This window comes from Mycteria americana, chromosome Z (assembly GCF_035582795.1).
Source record: "Mycteria americana isolate JAX WOST 10 ecotype Jacksonville Zoo and Gardens chromosome Z, USCA_MyAme_1.0, whole genome shotgun sequence".
NCBI lineage: Eukaryota > Metazoa > Chordata > Aves > Ciconiiformes > Ciconiidae > Mycteria > Mycteria americana.
The window spans coordinates 3,884,626-3,898,442 of NC_134396.1; the positions used below are offsets into that span (position 1 = coordinate 3,884,626).

The 13,817-nt window shown below is 42.4% G+C and overlaps 2 protein-coding genes across 2 annotated transcripts in view; one reads left to right on the top strand and one right to left on the bottom strand.

Moving 5' to 3' along the window:
* The window catches only part of PIGO (phosphatidylinositol glycan anchor biosynthesis class O), a 500,143-nt gene that overhangs the window by 224,874 nt on the left and 261,452 nt on the right, over positions 1-13,817 (bottom strand). The gene's annotated exons all lie outside the window — the stretch shown is intronic.
* Positions 1-13,817, top strand: part of UNC13B (unc-13 homolog B) — a 221,834-nt gene that overhangs the window by 139,527 nt on the left and 68,490 nt on the right. Inside the window, exons 16-17 of the mRNA XM_075488247.1 lie at positions 5,321-5,548; positions 5,859-6,000. Of these exons, the coding sequence (XP_075344362.1) occupies positions 5,321-5,548; positions 5,859-6,000 (370 nt within the window). The remainder of the gene's footprint in view (positions 1-5,320; positions 5,549-5,858; positions 6,001-13,817) is intronic.

The following is a 13,817-nucleotide window of genomic DNA, read 5'->3' on the forward strand; positions in this document are numbered from 1 at the left end:
GCTGTTCCATGAATTGGCAACGTCTGAAGTGCAGTAAACTGGAATCAGTTGTGGCATGTGTACTGCAGCCATCTGGTTTATGGCTCTGTTGGCACCAGGTTGTTTCTCTGAGAGGATGTTTCTCTATTGTAGGTACTTAGAAGATATTATTCTGACGATGAGGCACTTACCTTTTTATCATAAGCTCATAAATACTTGCTCAAGGGAAGATGCTCTCTTTTTAGCCTTCTGCTATTCTTGGAAGTACTTGAAATCTCTGCTGCATGGGTACACTTCCTTTCTTACTTGGCTGAAAATGGATGGAGGGATGTTCCTTAAAATCCTCGTAGCATACAAAGCTTTTGGAAAAAGAGAGCTTTTGTTTCTTGCCCTGAGCACTGGTGTAGTACTAACTAAAATACAATGGGTTAGGCAATGTTGGTATCAAAGGAGGAGTAAAGCTGAGGATGGATGTGTAGGATACCAAGGAACGGATGCAGAGGAGTAGGCAGAATTATGAAGAGGGTGGAAGGGAAGGACATTATGCGAGCAAGATCCTAGTGAAAAGGGCCCATGCAGTTCTGGGCTAGCATTTAAAAGCCATAGAGTAATCCACTTCTGCAAGAGTGTCTTGGGGTTTTTTTGTAGTGATGCTGATCTAGTCCTTGGTAGATTACATTTAAACCGGAGAAAAGAAATTGCCCTGGGATAACAGAATTTGGTCCTCTGGATCTCTTGACAATGAGGAAATGACATCTGAAGCTTCAAACTACTGTTGAGCATGAAATCTGTGTTGTGAGTGTGATTAGCCATAGGTCTTTATTAGTGCTTCTTTATGGTGTGCTGGAGCAACAAACCTTGGAGAACTTCACACGAGCTATCAGGGTTGCATTACTGAATGCCCTGCTTTTGGTACTGTTTTGGCTCCTGGGGTCTTGGTTCACCTCTGTAGTTGTTCAGTGTTTTTTGACTCAGGACTGGAAGTCAGGTATGTTTGTTGCTTTTTGGATGAGAAACTTCTGCATGTTGCATTCTGAATTCAGAGGCTGCAGTCCAGAGACCGGCTCAGTGAGTGGACTCTTAGTGAGACTGATTAAGTCACTCTTGTGATAATCATCTTGGCTTCTGGGTTGAATGATGATTAGACACCATGGTGATGAACACTTGTTTGCTCCCAGAATCCTATGTAGGAAAATATTTGCACAGAAGGAGGAAGGATACCTTTATTTGAAACTTGAATATCTATTTTAAGTTTCAGGAATACATAATTTCTAAGCATTATCCGCCTACTGAACAGCTGTCTTCTATCCTGCCAGTGTTGCTTTCTTGACTTTTTCCTGTTAAAGCATAAGATAACAGCAGTGGTGGTTTACTAATAGCTGTATCAATACAATTCCCAATACAGACATATTTGCTTTCTGTTTTCAGTGATAAATTGACTCATAATTCAGCCCTAGAGAGGAAGAGAGAAGGAAAGTCCAGTACCATTTGTATGATACTGTACGTGGTACTTACATATTCCCATGCCTTTCTATTGCCGTTTACAGGACTACTTGAAAAGCTGAATCACAGGTCAAAACCTTCTTTTTGCAGCTGAATAAATACAATCCAAGTCCAACAGCAGGAAAAGCACCCTCTGCTATCCAGTATAGTGACATGCTTTGGGGTTTTCACATACTTTATAGGTAATTAGTCCCCCAATAGTTATTTTGGAAACTCTGGTGGTTTTGTACCAACAAGCAGGTGTTAAAATAAAGAGTGTGTTGTTGAGACAGGGGGTTTGTCTGTTCTTCATTAATCTCTATTATTAAATAAGGTGTCTGTCTGATTCTGGCTTTTGCACTACAGTTCAGGTGCAACCTCTGCAGAGAGAGAGAGAGCCCTTTCCCAGGGAAGGAATGATGGAGCCTTCTTACTTGGGCAAGTTATCTGGGCAGAGTTGGGGAGCAGCATGGATGAAGTGGGGGAGTTTCATCAGAAAGTCAGGAAGCAGAGCCAAGCCTTAGAGGTGACAAAAGAGAGGGTGCTCTCGGTGTCTCTGTGACATGCTGTCCTGGTTTTGGCTGGGATAGAGTTAGTTTTCCTGCTAGTAGCTGGTATAGTGCTGTGTTTTGGATTTAGCATGAGAATAATGTGACAATACACTGATGTTTTAGTTGTTGCTAAGCAGTGCTTATACTAAGTCAAGGACTTTTCAGCTTCCCATGCTCTGCCGGGTGCGCAAGAAGCTGGGAGGGGGCACAGCCAGGACAGCTGACCCAAGCTGGCCAAAGGGCTATTCCATACCATACGACGTCATGCTCAGTGTAGAAACTGGGGGGAGTTGGCTGGGGAGCAGCAATCGCTGCTCGGGGACTGGCTGGGCATCAGTTGGCAGGTGGTGAGCGGTTGCATCACTTGTTTTTCCTGGGTTTTGTTCCCCTGCCTCCCTTTTGTTGTTTTCTTTTTCATTACAAATTACTGCTGCTGTTGTTGTTGTTGTTATTATTATTATACTTTATTTTATTTCATTTCTTAAATTGTTCTTATCTCAGCCCACAAGTTTTCTCAGCCCACAAGTTTACCCTTCCGATTCTCCCCCCTCCTGCTTGGGGGGAGTGAGTGAGCGGCTGCATGGTGCTTAGTTGCCGGCTGGGTTTAAACCACGACACATGGCTTGCACATCCTGCAACCCAGGATGCCCTGGACTGCTGTTAGCTTTGCAGAGGGATAAATGCACTACGCAAGGTCTCTGGAGGTGGTGGGGATGTTAAACATGTTTTTAACTAGAATTCCTCCATTTGTCCAAGTTTGTGTTCTAAAGCATCATTTGATGCTCCTGGAGTGTTTGCATTAAGGCAGTGATGCAGACCATGCCACCCCAGAACTGTGATAACTTTTGTCCCATCTCAGTGATGAACAGTGAAACATGTATATTTGCAAGCTGCCTGGCTAGTAATTTATTTAGAACATGGTTCTGAAATAGAGCACTCCACTCATGTGCAATGTGAACTCTTAATGTTTGAATTTGGTTCTTAATTTCCTTAAAGTCAGAAAGGTCAGGGTTGGTTTCTTTGGATCACTACAGATTTCAGAATTCCAGCTAGGAAAGGCAAATAGTTTGGTTTGGCCTTTCCCGATTTCCCAGTAAGTTTCTGCAGCTCCGCATATACTGCCTAGAGTCCACCTTCACCCCCAGAAAACCTAGTTCTGTTAAAGCTGAATAGCATTTCTTATCTGAAGTTCAAAGTGTAGCCCCTGGTATCATTTCGGTTTCATATTCCTGTAATAAATGTTGGGTCTACAGCTGGATGATTGCCTGGTACAAGGCATCACTTTGGGTGGTGCTAGTTCTTCATCACCGGTGAGTAGAGACGGCACGGACTGCGTAATTAATTCTAGTGTTTTGATTTCATTTCATCTTAAGCCAACAATGGGAAACTCTGGGGCAGATACATTTTATTGTACTAAATGAAATACTGAACATCAAGCCTCTAGCAAGTAAAATGAAAAGAATAATTACCAGGTAATGCAGAGTTGTGGCTTGTTTTATACGCAGATCTTTAATAGCGTGCCTTGGTATGCGGTGTCCTTAATGAACTCCTGAAACTTCAGTGGTCACAGCCTGTTCCAAACTGTGTTTTCATTCTTTTTGGTTTGTATGGTGGAAGTTATAACTGAGTTTTGCTTCTTTGTTGAAGTGAATTTAATAATGGTGAAAGGTGTTAGATTGAAGGCCCTAGAAAAGGATGTCTTCAGGCAGCGTTAGTCACTGGGCACCCTGTCAAGCCTGCTAACAAGGTTGCCTGTTATGTTGTACTGCTGGGGGTCCTTTATGTGTGTGTTTATTCATAGAACTTTATTCATATTTGGTCACTGCCTGCTGAAACTGTTTCATATGCAAAACTGTAATGCCTTATATGAAAGATGCTCCAGATATCACATTTGCCCACTTCTTCCAGAAGAAAACAGTTTTATGTATCTTTGTGATTGATGGCTCCCCTTGCACACACTTGCACCTGCTTTAATGCGTATTTTTAAGGTAATTTAATATTTGGTGAACACCTGGATTAAGATCATTTTTCTAGGACAAAGCTTACTTTAATTAAACTATCCCAGAAAAAAAAAAAAAACCAAGCAAAAGCATATTAACCTAAACAGAAATATGATTTAATGTGTTCACAGGACTTTTGTACTGGTTTAACTTAATCTGATTTAAGATCATAACTTGAAATCACTGCAAACTGCATGTAGAGAGACTATGTGCTGTCTTGGGTTCCTGCTTTTCATTTCACACACTGGTTTGTCTGCCCTATCAGCTCATGTCACTGCTTTCATTAACGCATACCTCACATCTGATGCAGTAGTCAGTGGCTGAATTTTGATGGCAAACATGACTGTCAAAATTGAATAGGGAGTAGTTGGTTGTGGGAGCATTTTTATCTCATAATTATATGAACTTTTAAATTTTGTAAGAGGTATGCAAGTGGCCAGAGGACTCTCTTTTTCCAGTTACAGTTAAATACCAATGTAGTACAAACCCCTAAGCCTGGCTCTTGTGATTCCAGCTGCTAGATACTGTACTGGTGCCCCATAGTTATGATGGCCCAAGTTTTTAACTACTGAATTTGCTGCTTTATAGGTATTTGTTATAGTTACTATGCCTATGCAGTTCTAAGAATGGATTATTTGAGTTGTCTCCTTACAAACTGATAAAATAGAGTGGGATCCAGAAAGGCACTTTGGATGCCTCCAGCTTGATGCCTGATCCAAACAGGGTGGTTCCTGGCAAAAGAATGGGACATAGATTGTGCAGTGACTCTGTGTTGAAAGGGGAGTTCTGTGGCACACATTGGTAGGAAGTGCTGACCATGTTGGCCTGTCTGAACTTCTGCTCTTCCCTGGTGCAGAGGTGCAGCACTGAGACAAGCTCATAGATGCTATTTCTAATGGAGGTCTTATGTCCTCTTCTTAGCACTTGCCCAAGCAGGGGTTTATTTATTCAAAGCAACGTGATGAGAGGAGAGGGCATGATGATATCTGCTGTTACGAGTAAGAACCTAATTTCTGGGTCTTCCTCAGCTGCAAGGGTATTGAACTCAAGGCTGTTGTCAGGAGAGCAACCTGGTCCCAGGTTATAGAGGAGTCTGGGCGCCCCCCTTCCATTATATCCTCCCAGCTCTAAGTGGTCCAGATTCTCTTGTGTGTATGTTGAAATGTGGGGGTCTGACTGTAAAAGTCAATAGCAAGAGCCATTATGTGGAGAGTAACTCATGGCTTTCATCCTGCTGTCCAGATTCAGTGAAACATGACTTTGTGTTTGTCTGTTTCTGATGAGCATTGTGTACTTTCTGATGCACAGGAGCAGCGGAGAAGAGCTCGAAGCATGGAGCTGAAGACCGAACCCAGAATTTTATCATGGCCATGAAGGATCGCATGAAAATCCGGGAGCGGAACAAACCAGAGATCTTTGACTTGATCAGGGATGTGTTCTGTGAGAGCAAATTGACACATGCTCAGCAGATGAAGACTGTGAAGCAGAGTGTGCTTGACGGCACCTCAAAATGGTCAGCAAAGATCACGATCACGGGTGAGTGAGGGAGGCATGCGTTCTCTTGGCCTCACTTGGGAGCCTAAGGTAAGAGAGAGTTGGTGTGAAGCTAGAGAGAATGGAGAGGAAGGGCTTCTCTGTCCTATGTCTCTTTCTGCTCAGTGTACAGGTAGCAGGTGGAGATACTCCCACCCCAGGCACTGTAGTGCATCATGAGCTTAGGCTCATCAGAAAAGCTCTCATGAGTGATATTCTTGTTTCTCTGGCTGTTCTGAGCTGCTGCTTCATGTGGTGTGTGGACACATTGTCTTATTGCATGGTGGTGGTAACCCTTCTCTTTTCCTTCCAGTGGTGTGTGCTCAGGGTCTGCAGGCCAAAGACAAGACTGGGTCCAGCGATCCATACGTAACTGTTCAAGTGGGTAAAACAAAGAAGAGGACAAAAACGATTTTTGGGAATCTCAACCCTGTTTGGGAAGAGAAGTTTTACTTGTAAGTGCTCTTACAAGGACTCTCAGCCCCATTTTGCCTGTTTGTACGATATGTGCTTCGACAGCTGTCTTCTCTGTCAGTATTCATTCCCACACCACCTGTAATGTACGATGGTTTCATTTCCGCTCAGTGTTGTGTGTGTGTGTATCTGGAGGGTTGATGTCTTTAACAGTGTACGTAGTGCACACCTGTCCATTTCATCTGTCTTACTTGTGTATATATAAATTGTTTGCTCTGTGAACAATTTTATATTGATGTTTCTAGAGAAAGCTAAAGAGAAAGGAAAATCTTTAACTCAGCAACTTTTGTTCTTGGCTAATAGACATACTTTCAAAATTCTTTGTAATATGAAAGAGTAAAGTTTGTATAAAAGACTAAGCAAACTTCTTGTGACCTATTGCTGTGACCTGCTATTGGTATTTGACCAACAACGGTTAAAGGTAGTTAGTTGTCTGTCACTTGTCTGTGACACTACCAGTCTCCCTTTTTAATTCTGGAAAAGCAATGTAACAATAACTCTAGGGATTATCTGCTTTCAAGATGAGCAATATATTCATGTCTGAATTGAAAGCAAAGGCTGGAGGCACAATGCTTTAGATATCAACTACTCTCAGAAGGCTGAAGAATGTATTATTCCATCCTGCTTTTATTGAATAAGTAAACAGTACCCTCAATTTATCATTGAACATGTTAGAAAACAAAATGGAGACATGAAATCCAGCAAGCAAGTGTTTTCTGAAGATTCTGGATCATCTAATTCAACCTCAAACATCTTTATTTCCTTTAATGTGTAAGCTCTTCCCTTGTCCCCTCTCTCCCTTTCCTTTTTTTTCTTCCCTGTTTTTTCCTAAACTGCTTGGGGGGAGCTCTCTCTGCAAACTGAGATTTGTTTGTGTTTTAAAATCAGGCTTATATCAGTCCAGCTTTGTCTTTACAATGCACAGTACAAACAAAATTATTTTAAAAGTAGTTTTGAGCTACTCATTAACGTCAGAAAAATCTTGCTGCTATTTTGAGTGAGTAAGCCCTTGGCTTTATTCTTAGTTTAATCCAAGGTAACATTACTGCTTGGTAAGTAGTAAGTATGCTTAGGTGCCATTTGGATAACTCTAGTCACAATAGCAGTAAGTCTGTGTGGGAGCCTTAAGGACCTTGATTTACTATGCCAAGTAGTTACCATGGTATTTGCAGTGTGTTCCCTTCTAATTTTAGGAGCTTCAACAAATACTGTGTTTAAAGATAGACAGCACAACGTGATAAATGTCACAGTTTTAACGGTGCCACTGTTTAGATTTTATCGCCATGTCTGTGATTCAGCAGATAATATGCTGTTGGGCATTGGAGTTGATGCTACTTTCTATCTTGCCTATGTCTAGGTGGTTGTTTTAATTGCCTTGGAATAACAGGAGGAGATGAAGGAAATGAGCACAGTGTCCAGATCAATGGCAGGAGAGCGTTCAGTACTGGAATCAATGTGTCGTTTCATTAGTAGATGTCAAAGCTCACCTTATGCTGGGTGAGGAGAGAGTCATTTAGAAGTGTATGCAGCACTGGTCTCTTACACGCCCATCTTCCTTTTTTGCATTTATGGATCTTTTTTCAGCTTACAACACTTAAAATTTATGAGATTTTCTACCCCATAATCAAATGGAAATTTAAATCAACATATGCAGGCCAAAAATGCCCATTACTTACCAAGCTTTTTTAGAAGAGATTGTCAGGACAATCAAGAGATTGTCAAATTTAAAGGGTTGGGGGAGTGTGTTTGTTTCTTAGAATGAAGTTAATTTGTTACAGTGGTAGAAAGGTGTGCTGGTAGTTATTGAAAGCCTACCTTGCAGTAGACATGAAAAGTCTGATGTTCAAAACACTTAAACATTTCAATGGGTGCAAGGTATGTGAGTAGAGAAAGGTCAGGTCAGTAACTAATGTGTGGGTTAGCAATTGCTGTTCCTTTTCTGTTTGGCTTGTTGGACAGATCTGTTTGTAGCTGGTGTTCATTAGGTGCCCACTGTCTTTTATATGATCACAATTCCAGTGTCTTTTCAAAGGTTGGATATAGAGCCAGAAATCTGTGTGCATCAGTCATTACAGCATTGTTATTGTAATCCATGGTATGAATTGAGGCGGACTATGTACAGCTGAGTGATACAATTATTTCTACAGACTCAGTAAAGTTTGTTAAAAGCAGCTTAAACAAGTTTTAAAATTTTTAAGGCTGCAGTAACCTATTTCAAATAGTTTTTCTGTCCTTATTTACAATGATGAGTGGAAAAGTATATTAACCTAAATACCTCTCCTTAAATATGACTTTGTTCCTTTTCTGTATATTTTCAGACAAAAACGTTGTGGTAGGCTTGACCCAGTTGGGAAGTCCAGATTTAGAACCTTATTTTAGAAAAGACAATGTTGAAAATACTTCAGGTTTCCATTATGAGTGCTATTTAGGTCACTCTAGCTTCTGTCATTATAGGCATCTGCTTAGATTAATGACCAGTTCTTGGAGCGTATTCATATTGTTTGAGCAAGTGATTGCAGGTCATGTTTCTTTCTTAAAATTATCTCAGTGTATATTTACATCTTTAGCTTTAGGAAAGGTGATGTTATAGAGAGATTTTTTTATCTTTCATTGGAGTTTGAAGACCTGTGAAAATATAAGGGGTTGATCTTTCTTCTCAGTTCAAAGTTTTGCAGGCTTGATGCAAAGACTCTGCATACGTGGTGCTTGGCAGGAGGAAGCTTGATGGGGGATGCCAGCCATTGCTGCGATACAAAAATGTTGTTCTGTGAGCAAGGAAGCCTGCTTCCCTTGCTTTACATCCTATTCCCCTTCTGCAGTAATCCCAGGTCCCTGTCCTATAGCTATGATGAGCAGGCTTATAGGTAGCCTCCTTGCTTTGCCCTGTACATTTCTCCTCTGTGCCCTCAGCTCTCTTCCCTTGCACTTGACTCTGGCTGGACAGAAGGCAGCACGTGTCCTACCTCCAGTTGGTTCTAAGTTGTCTGGATCGGCTGGTACATGACAGCCAGGTGGCTACAGACTTTCCAGGGATGGCAGCTGGTATGGGTTTCTCTCCATCTAGCTGTAATTTTTTCACAAAACTTGTTGGAACGTAGAAGCTTTCATAACAAGTCTGCATAACTCTCAGTTCCTTAGGAAACAGCCTAGTAATATTAGAGGGAAGATATTTTTGCACTATTAAGTGCAATTAGAACAGGACATTAATTCCCCTTTTAGGCATGTTTTAGACTGTCAGTAGAAAATACAGGCTTCCTAGAACCTTTTTTGTAAAGGCTGAAGCTGAGCATCCACTTGAATGGGTTACAATGGCAGACAGTGTTTAAGAGAATAAGCTTTTGACCGCAGGACAGAGTTTCCATTTTAAAGAGAGAGCCCTGGGCTTGGTTGGAGGCTGCTGGTCCGTACCTTTTTTTCAGGAAGCACCCCAGCCTTCAATGACCATGAGCACTAGAAGTTAGTGGATTCAAACAGGACTTTGCTGTTTTTCTTGGCATAGGCACAAAATGGCTCGTTCATTTTACGGTAATATCCCCTTGAAGTTGTATTGTCTGAGTACAGCTGTGTCTGAAGCTTTGAATGGTGGGTGTGAAATCATTGCCTGGAACAGATTACATTGTCACTGAACAGTTTGCAAGAGGCATGTTTATTCTCTCTCACTGCAGAAGAGTAACTGAGTTTAAATGCAGTGCCTCCTGCTAGCAGATAATCAATATTTTACTAGGGCATGCAGAGCCCCACATGATATACATTCCTCTTAATCCTTTGGGAATGGTGCTGTTGTATAGCTAACCACTGGGTTGTCACCCAAAAGCTTCTATTCGGTTCCTCAATTTTCCTTTCAGCTGCTGAGCCTGTTATCAAGCTCAGCATCTTTCAGTTATCGCTGTGGTTATATGTGACTGTTCCAGAGCTGTTTTTTAGACTTCCCTTTCTGAGACCACTGTGTTTATAAATGTCACTGTAACTCTACACCCTCAGCCTCCCTTCACTGCATGGCAGGGACTGTTCAGTTTGTCTTGCTTTCTTTATTCTCTGGGTACTGCAGATACCGAAACTGGCATTCTGATAAAATCCCGCTTGCTTCCCTGCTCAGTTACCAATGTGAAACTTTACATTTGAACGCAGAGTTGATGCCTTGTGGCAAGTGCCTGTTGGGAAGCTGAGTTAATGTAGCTAAGGATGTAACACTCGGAATCACTTTATCTGCTCTTTGTAGTTAGGAGAGCTGCACCATTAATTTGTCAGTCGGTGTTGTAGCATTGGGTAACAGCAAAATGATTGTACTTGTTCCCCTAAGAAAAGAGCTTCATGCTCGTAAGAACAGAAAACTCATTTCTTTGTTCTTAGACAGCAACAGCTGGATCTCAGGGCATATTATTGTGCTGTCACGCTTAACTTCTAAGCTGCTAAGGATTTTAGCTTCGTTCTCTTACCACTCTGATTTTGCCTTCGGTGTTTTCTCCACTGTCCTTTTTTCTCCCTAATAGAGGAGACTTGGCATTGTTTAAAAATTAACCAGTTTGAAGCATTGCTCCTAAGAAGCAAAACTGTCCTCTTAAAATGATCACAGGGCCTAAAGTCTTGCTGATCTGTTCTCTCCTGTGCATTTTCCCACCTCCTGCACTTTCATCCATTATTTCTGCAAGCAGCTCTGCACTTTCTTTTCTTCTCTACCATTGCATGAAATGTCCCCTGCACTGGACTGTGAAACTTTACAGGCCCTTCTTGAGAGCTGCATCTGCTGTGGTGCAGAAGGGAAACTGCTCACAGAATATGGCCATATAGATATTCACTAGACCCTTTGAACCATAAATATTTTTTTAATATCAAAACACAACAAAACTACTTAATTCTGGGCTTGACTGACCTACTTTTAAATCTGCAAAATGTTATTGCTGCCTCTGCTCTTTCACTTCCATTGTTCATTCTTGCTAAATCTACTTGTTGCATTTTGTCTTTATTAACCTGTCAGCTCTGCAAGGCAGTGGCCGTCTTCCACCCTGGGAGCCGCCAAGCACAGTGGAGTCCTGGCTGCATTTGGGGCCTCTGGGCTCTCCTGTTCTTCAGGCAGAAAATACAAGCAAACAACATAATTTAAGGAAACATCTTTGTGTAAAATGGGCATGTTGAGTGATATGGTCATGTTGGCATCCCACCTCTCTAGTCTACAGAGTGCATTTTAGAGATGCACAGTGTAGGTGTCACTGCAGCATTAGTGGAATGAAACTGAAGGCTTGATGTGTCCTGCAAGGTTAACGTGTTGATAACACCTTTCCTGAGATGAGAAATTGATTGGGAAGAAATGTTCATACGGATGTGATACAAATGGACTTTCACCCTTGTGGGTATTTACAAGACTCTGTTTGTCTTCATGGGCGTAGTTCAGCAACATGAGCTAATGGTGTTAGAAGGTTATAGGTTTTCAATTTGGCACTCTCCATGCTTTAAACTTACGATCTTTCCTGTGAGTAGAGATCATTTGGTGAACTGCTCTGGACACATGGTCCTATACGTATACCTTTGTATCTCTTATGGCAGAACTTTTGCAAACTTTCAGTGTTGCCACAACTTAACAAGGCGTATGACTTCGACTTCAGCGTTCCTGTGGAGGTTAAGTAACAGTCCTGCAAATGTTGCACAAGCAGCAAATGATTAGCAAATTCACAGAAATGTCATTGGATTTTTGCTTCAAAGTATGAATCATTGGTTCGAAAGTGGTGTTCTGAGACACTTCTCATTTTTAGACACTTCTCCTTTTTCTTTCTCTCCACTCTTTGGACGAGACAAGGCACATGCAACACTCCTTCCCAGACCCCTGACATCATCTGAGCCAATTTGGGCCAACCTTTACAGATGGACAGAGATCTCGGAACTAAGAATCACTTTCTACATTTTTTTTGCGGAAGTTGGAGCTAGATTAGGAGGATACAAATTACTAACTTCATTGTGGGAGGCACTATAATGTAAATTCAGCAGTTGCCTGTTCTGTTTAGCCACCAATATACCAGTTAGCGTGGGAGTGGGCATGCCACTGTGTGTGTGGATCAGAATTAACTACAGCTTCGTGTGCTCGCGTGCTTCCCCTCAGCCTAATTGCTAGCTGAGCATGGGAAGAGGCCAGAGTATTGGCAGCGCAAGGGACGTGTGTGGGGAGCTGGTGGCTTGGGGTTGGGCAAGGCCGAAGGAGAACGTGGCAGAAGAGATGGAGGTAGAGAGTGGGATAGAGAGCAAGTCAGCAGAACCAGGCTCAGCTGCTTCCACTGCTCCTGCAACCACTGGCTTCAGGCAGAAAAACTTCATGGAAAAAAATTAACAATTTATTTTATTTTAATTTTTCTTAAAGATTTGGTGTGCTGTTTCCTGAAAACATTACTTTATTTGGTAGCTTGAAGTGTAAAAGTAAGTTCTTTATAACAATGGCACCACTGCAAACATCAGGACAATATGGATATAAAAGGAGGAGACAATTTCTGAGCCAAGTACAAAGGGAACCTGGTTTCCAGTCTTTTGCACTCCAAAATGGGCCCGAAAGCATTCAGTAGTTTCTTCTTTGCAGTGGGCCACAGGATGTTTCTTCTCTCATTGTCCTCTTGGGAAAGCTGTGGGAGCTCAGCTGTGGGAGACTGGATGGATGTACGTGTGCGCACAGTGAAATCAAGCTTCACAAAAATGTAGCAAGAAGTGGGGCAGGCATCTTGAAAAACGTATCAGCGCCTGTATTAATGAAGGGGAAAGCTTCTAGCAGCAGAGCTTGTTAGCCACAGTCTTACGGTGTCTTGACGCTGTCACAAATTGGAAGCTATTTCTTATTAGTTAGAAAGCCTGTTATCAGTTAACAAGTCCAAGTCCCTCAGTATTCATGGGTCTGTTTTGGGGTGCTCTCTGGAAGGTAAATTGGTGTTGACAGCTGTCTTGCTTCACTGAAAGCAAGGACTGTGGTTCGTACAGCTTAGATGGTGATGTTTTACGGGTAAGCCACCAGCCCAAGGCTTTCAGCTGCTGTAAGCGAGTGATAAGGCTCACTCCCTGGCATGGGAGCAGCATAAGGAATACAAATTGAGCAGTCTCTTAAAAACAACAGAGAAAGGTGTGGTAAAATGGAAGCCTCGGTAGCTCAGCAAATGCTACTGGAAAGTTTCCTGTAGCACTTAGCAGTGAGTTATGCTGCTGTACCCAAGTGGAGGATGATAGCCAGCCATTCCAGGAGTGTGGGATCATAGAATCACAGAATGCTTTGGGTTGGAAGGAACCTTAAAGATCATCTAGTTCCAACCCCCCTGCCATGGGCAGGGACACCTTCCACTAGACCAGGTTGCTCAAAGTCCCATCCAACCTGGCCTTGAACACTTCCAGGGATGGGACATCCACAACTTCTCTAGGCAACGTGTTCCAGTATTTCACCACCCTCATACTGAAAAATTTCTTCCTAATGTCTAATCTAAATCTGCCCTCTTTCAGTTTAAAGCCATTACCCTTTGTCTTATCACTACATGCCCTTGTAAAAAGTCCCTCTCCAGCTTTCTGGTAGTCCCCCTTCAGGTACCAAAAGGCTGCTATAAGGTCTCCCCAGAGCCTTCTCTTCTCCAGGCTGAACAACCCTAACTCTCAGCCTGTCTTCATAGGAGAGCTGTTCCGTCCCTCTCATCATCTTCGTGGCCCTCCTCTGGAGTTGCTCCAACAACTCCATGTCCTTCTTATGTCGGGGACCCCAGAGCTGAACGCAGTACTCCAGGTGGGGTCTCACAAGAGCATAGTAGAGGGGGAGAATCACCTCCCTCGACCTGCTGGCTACGCT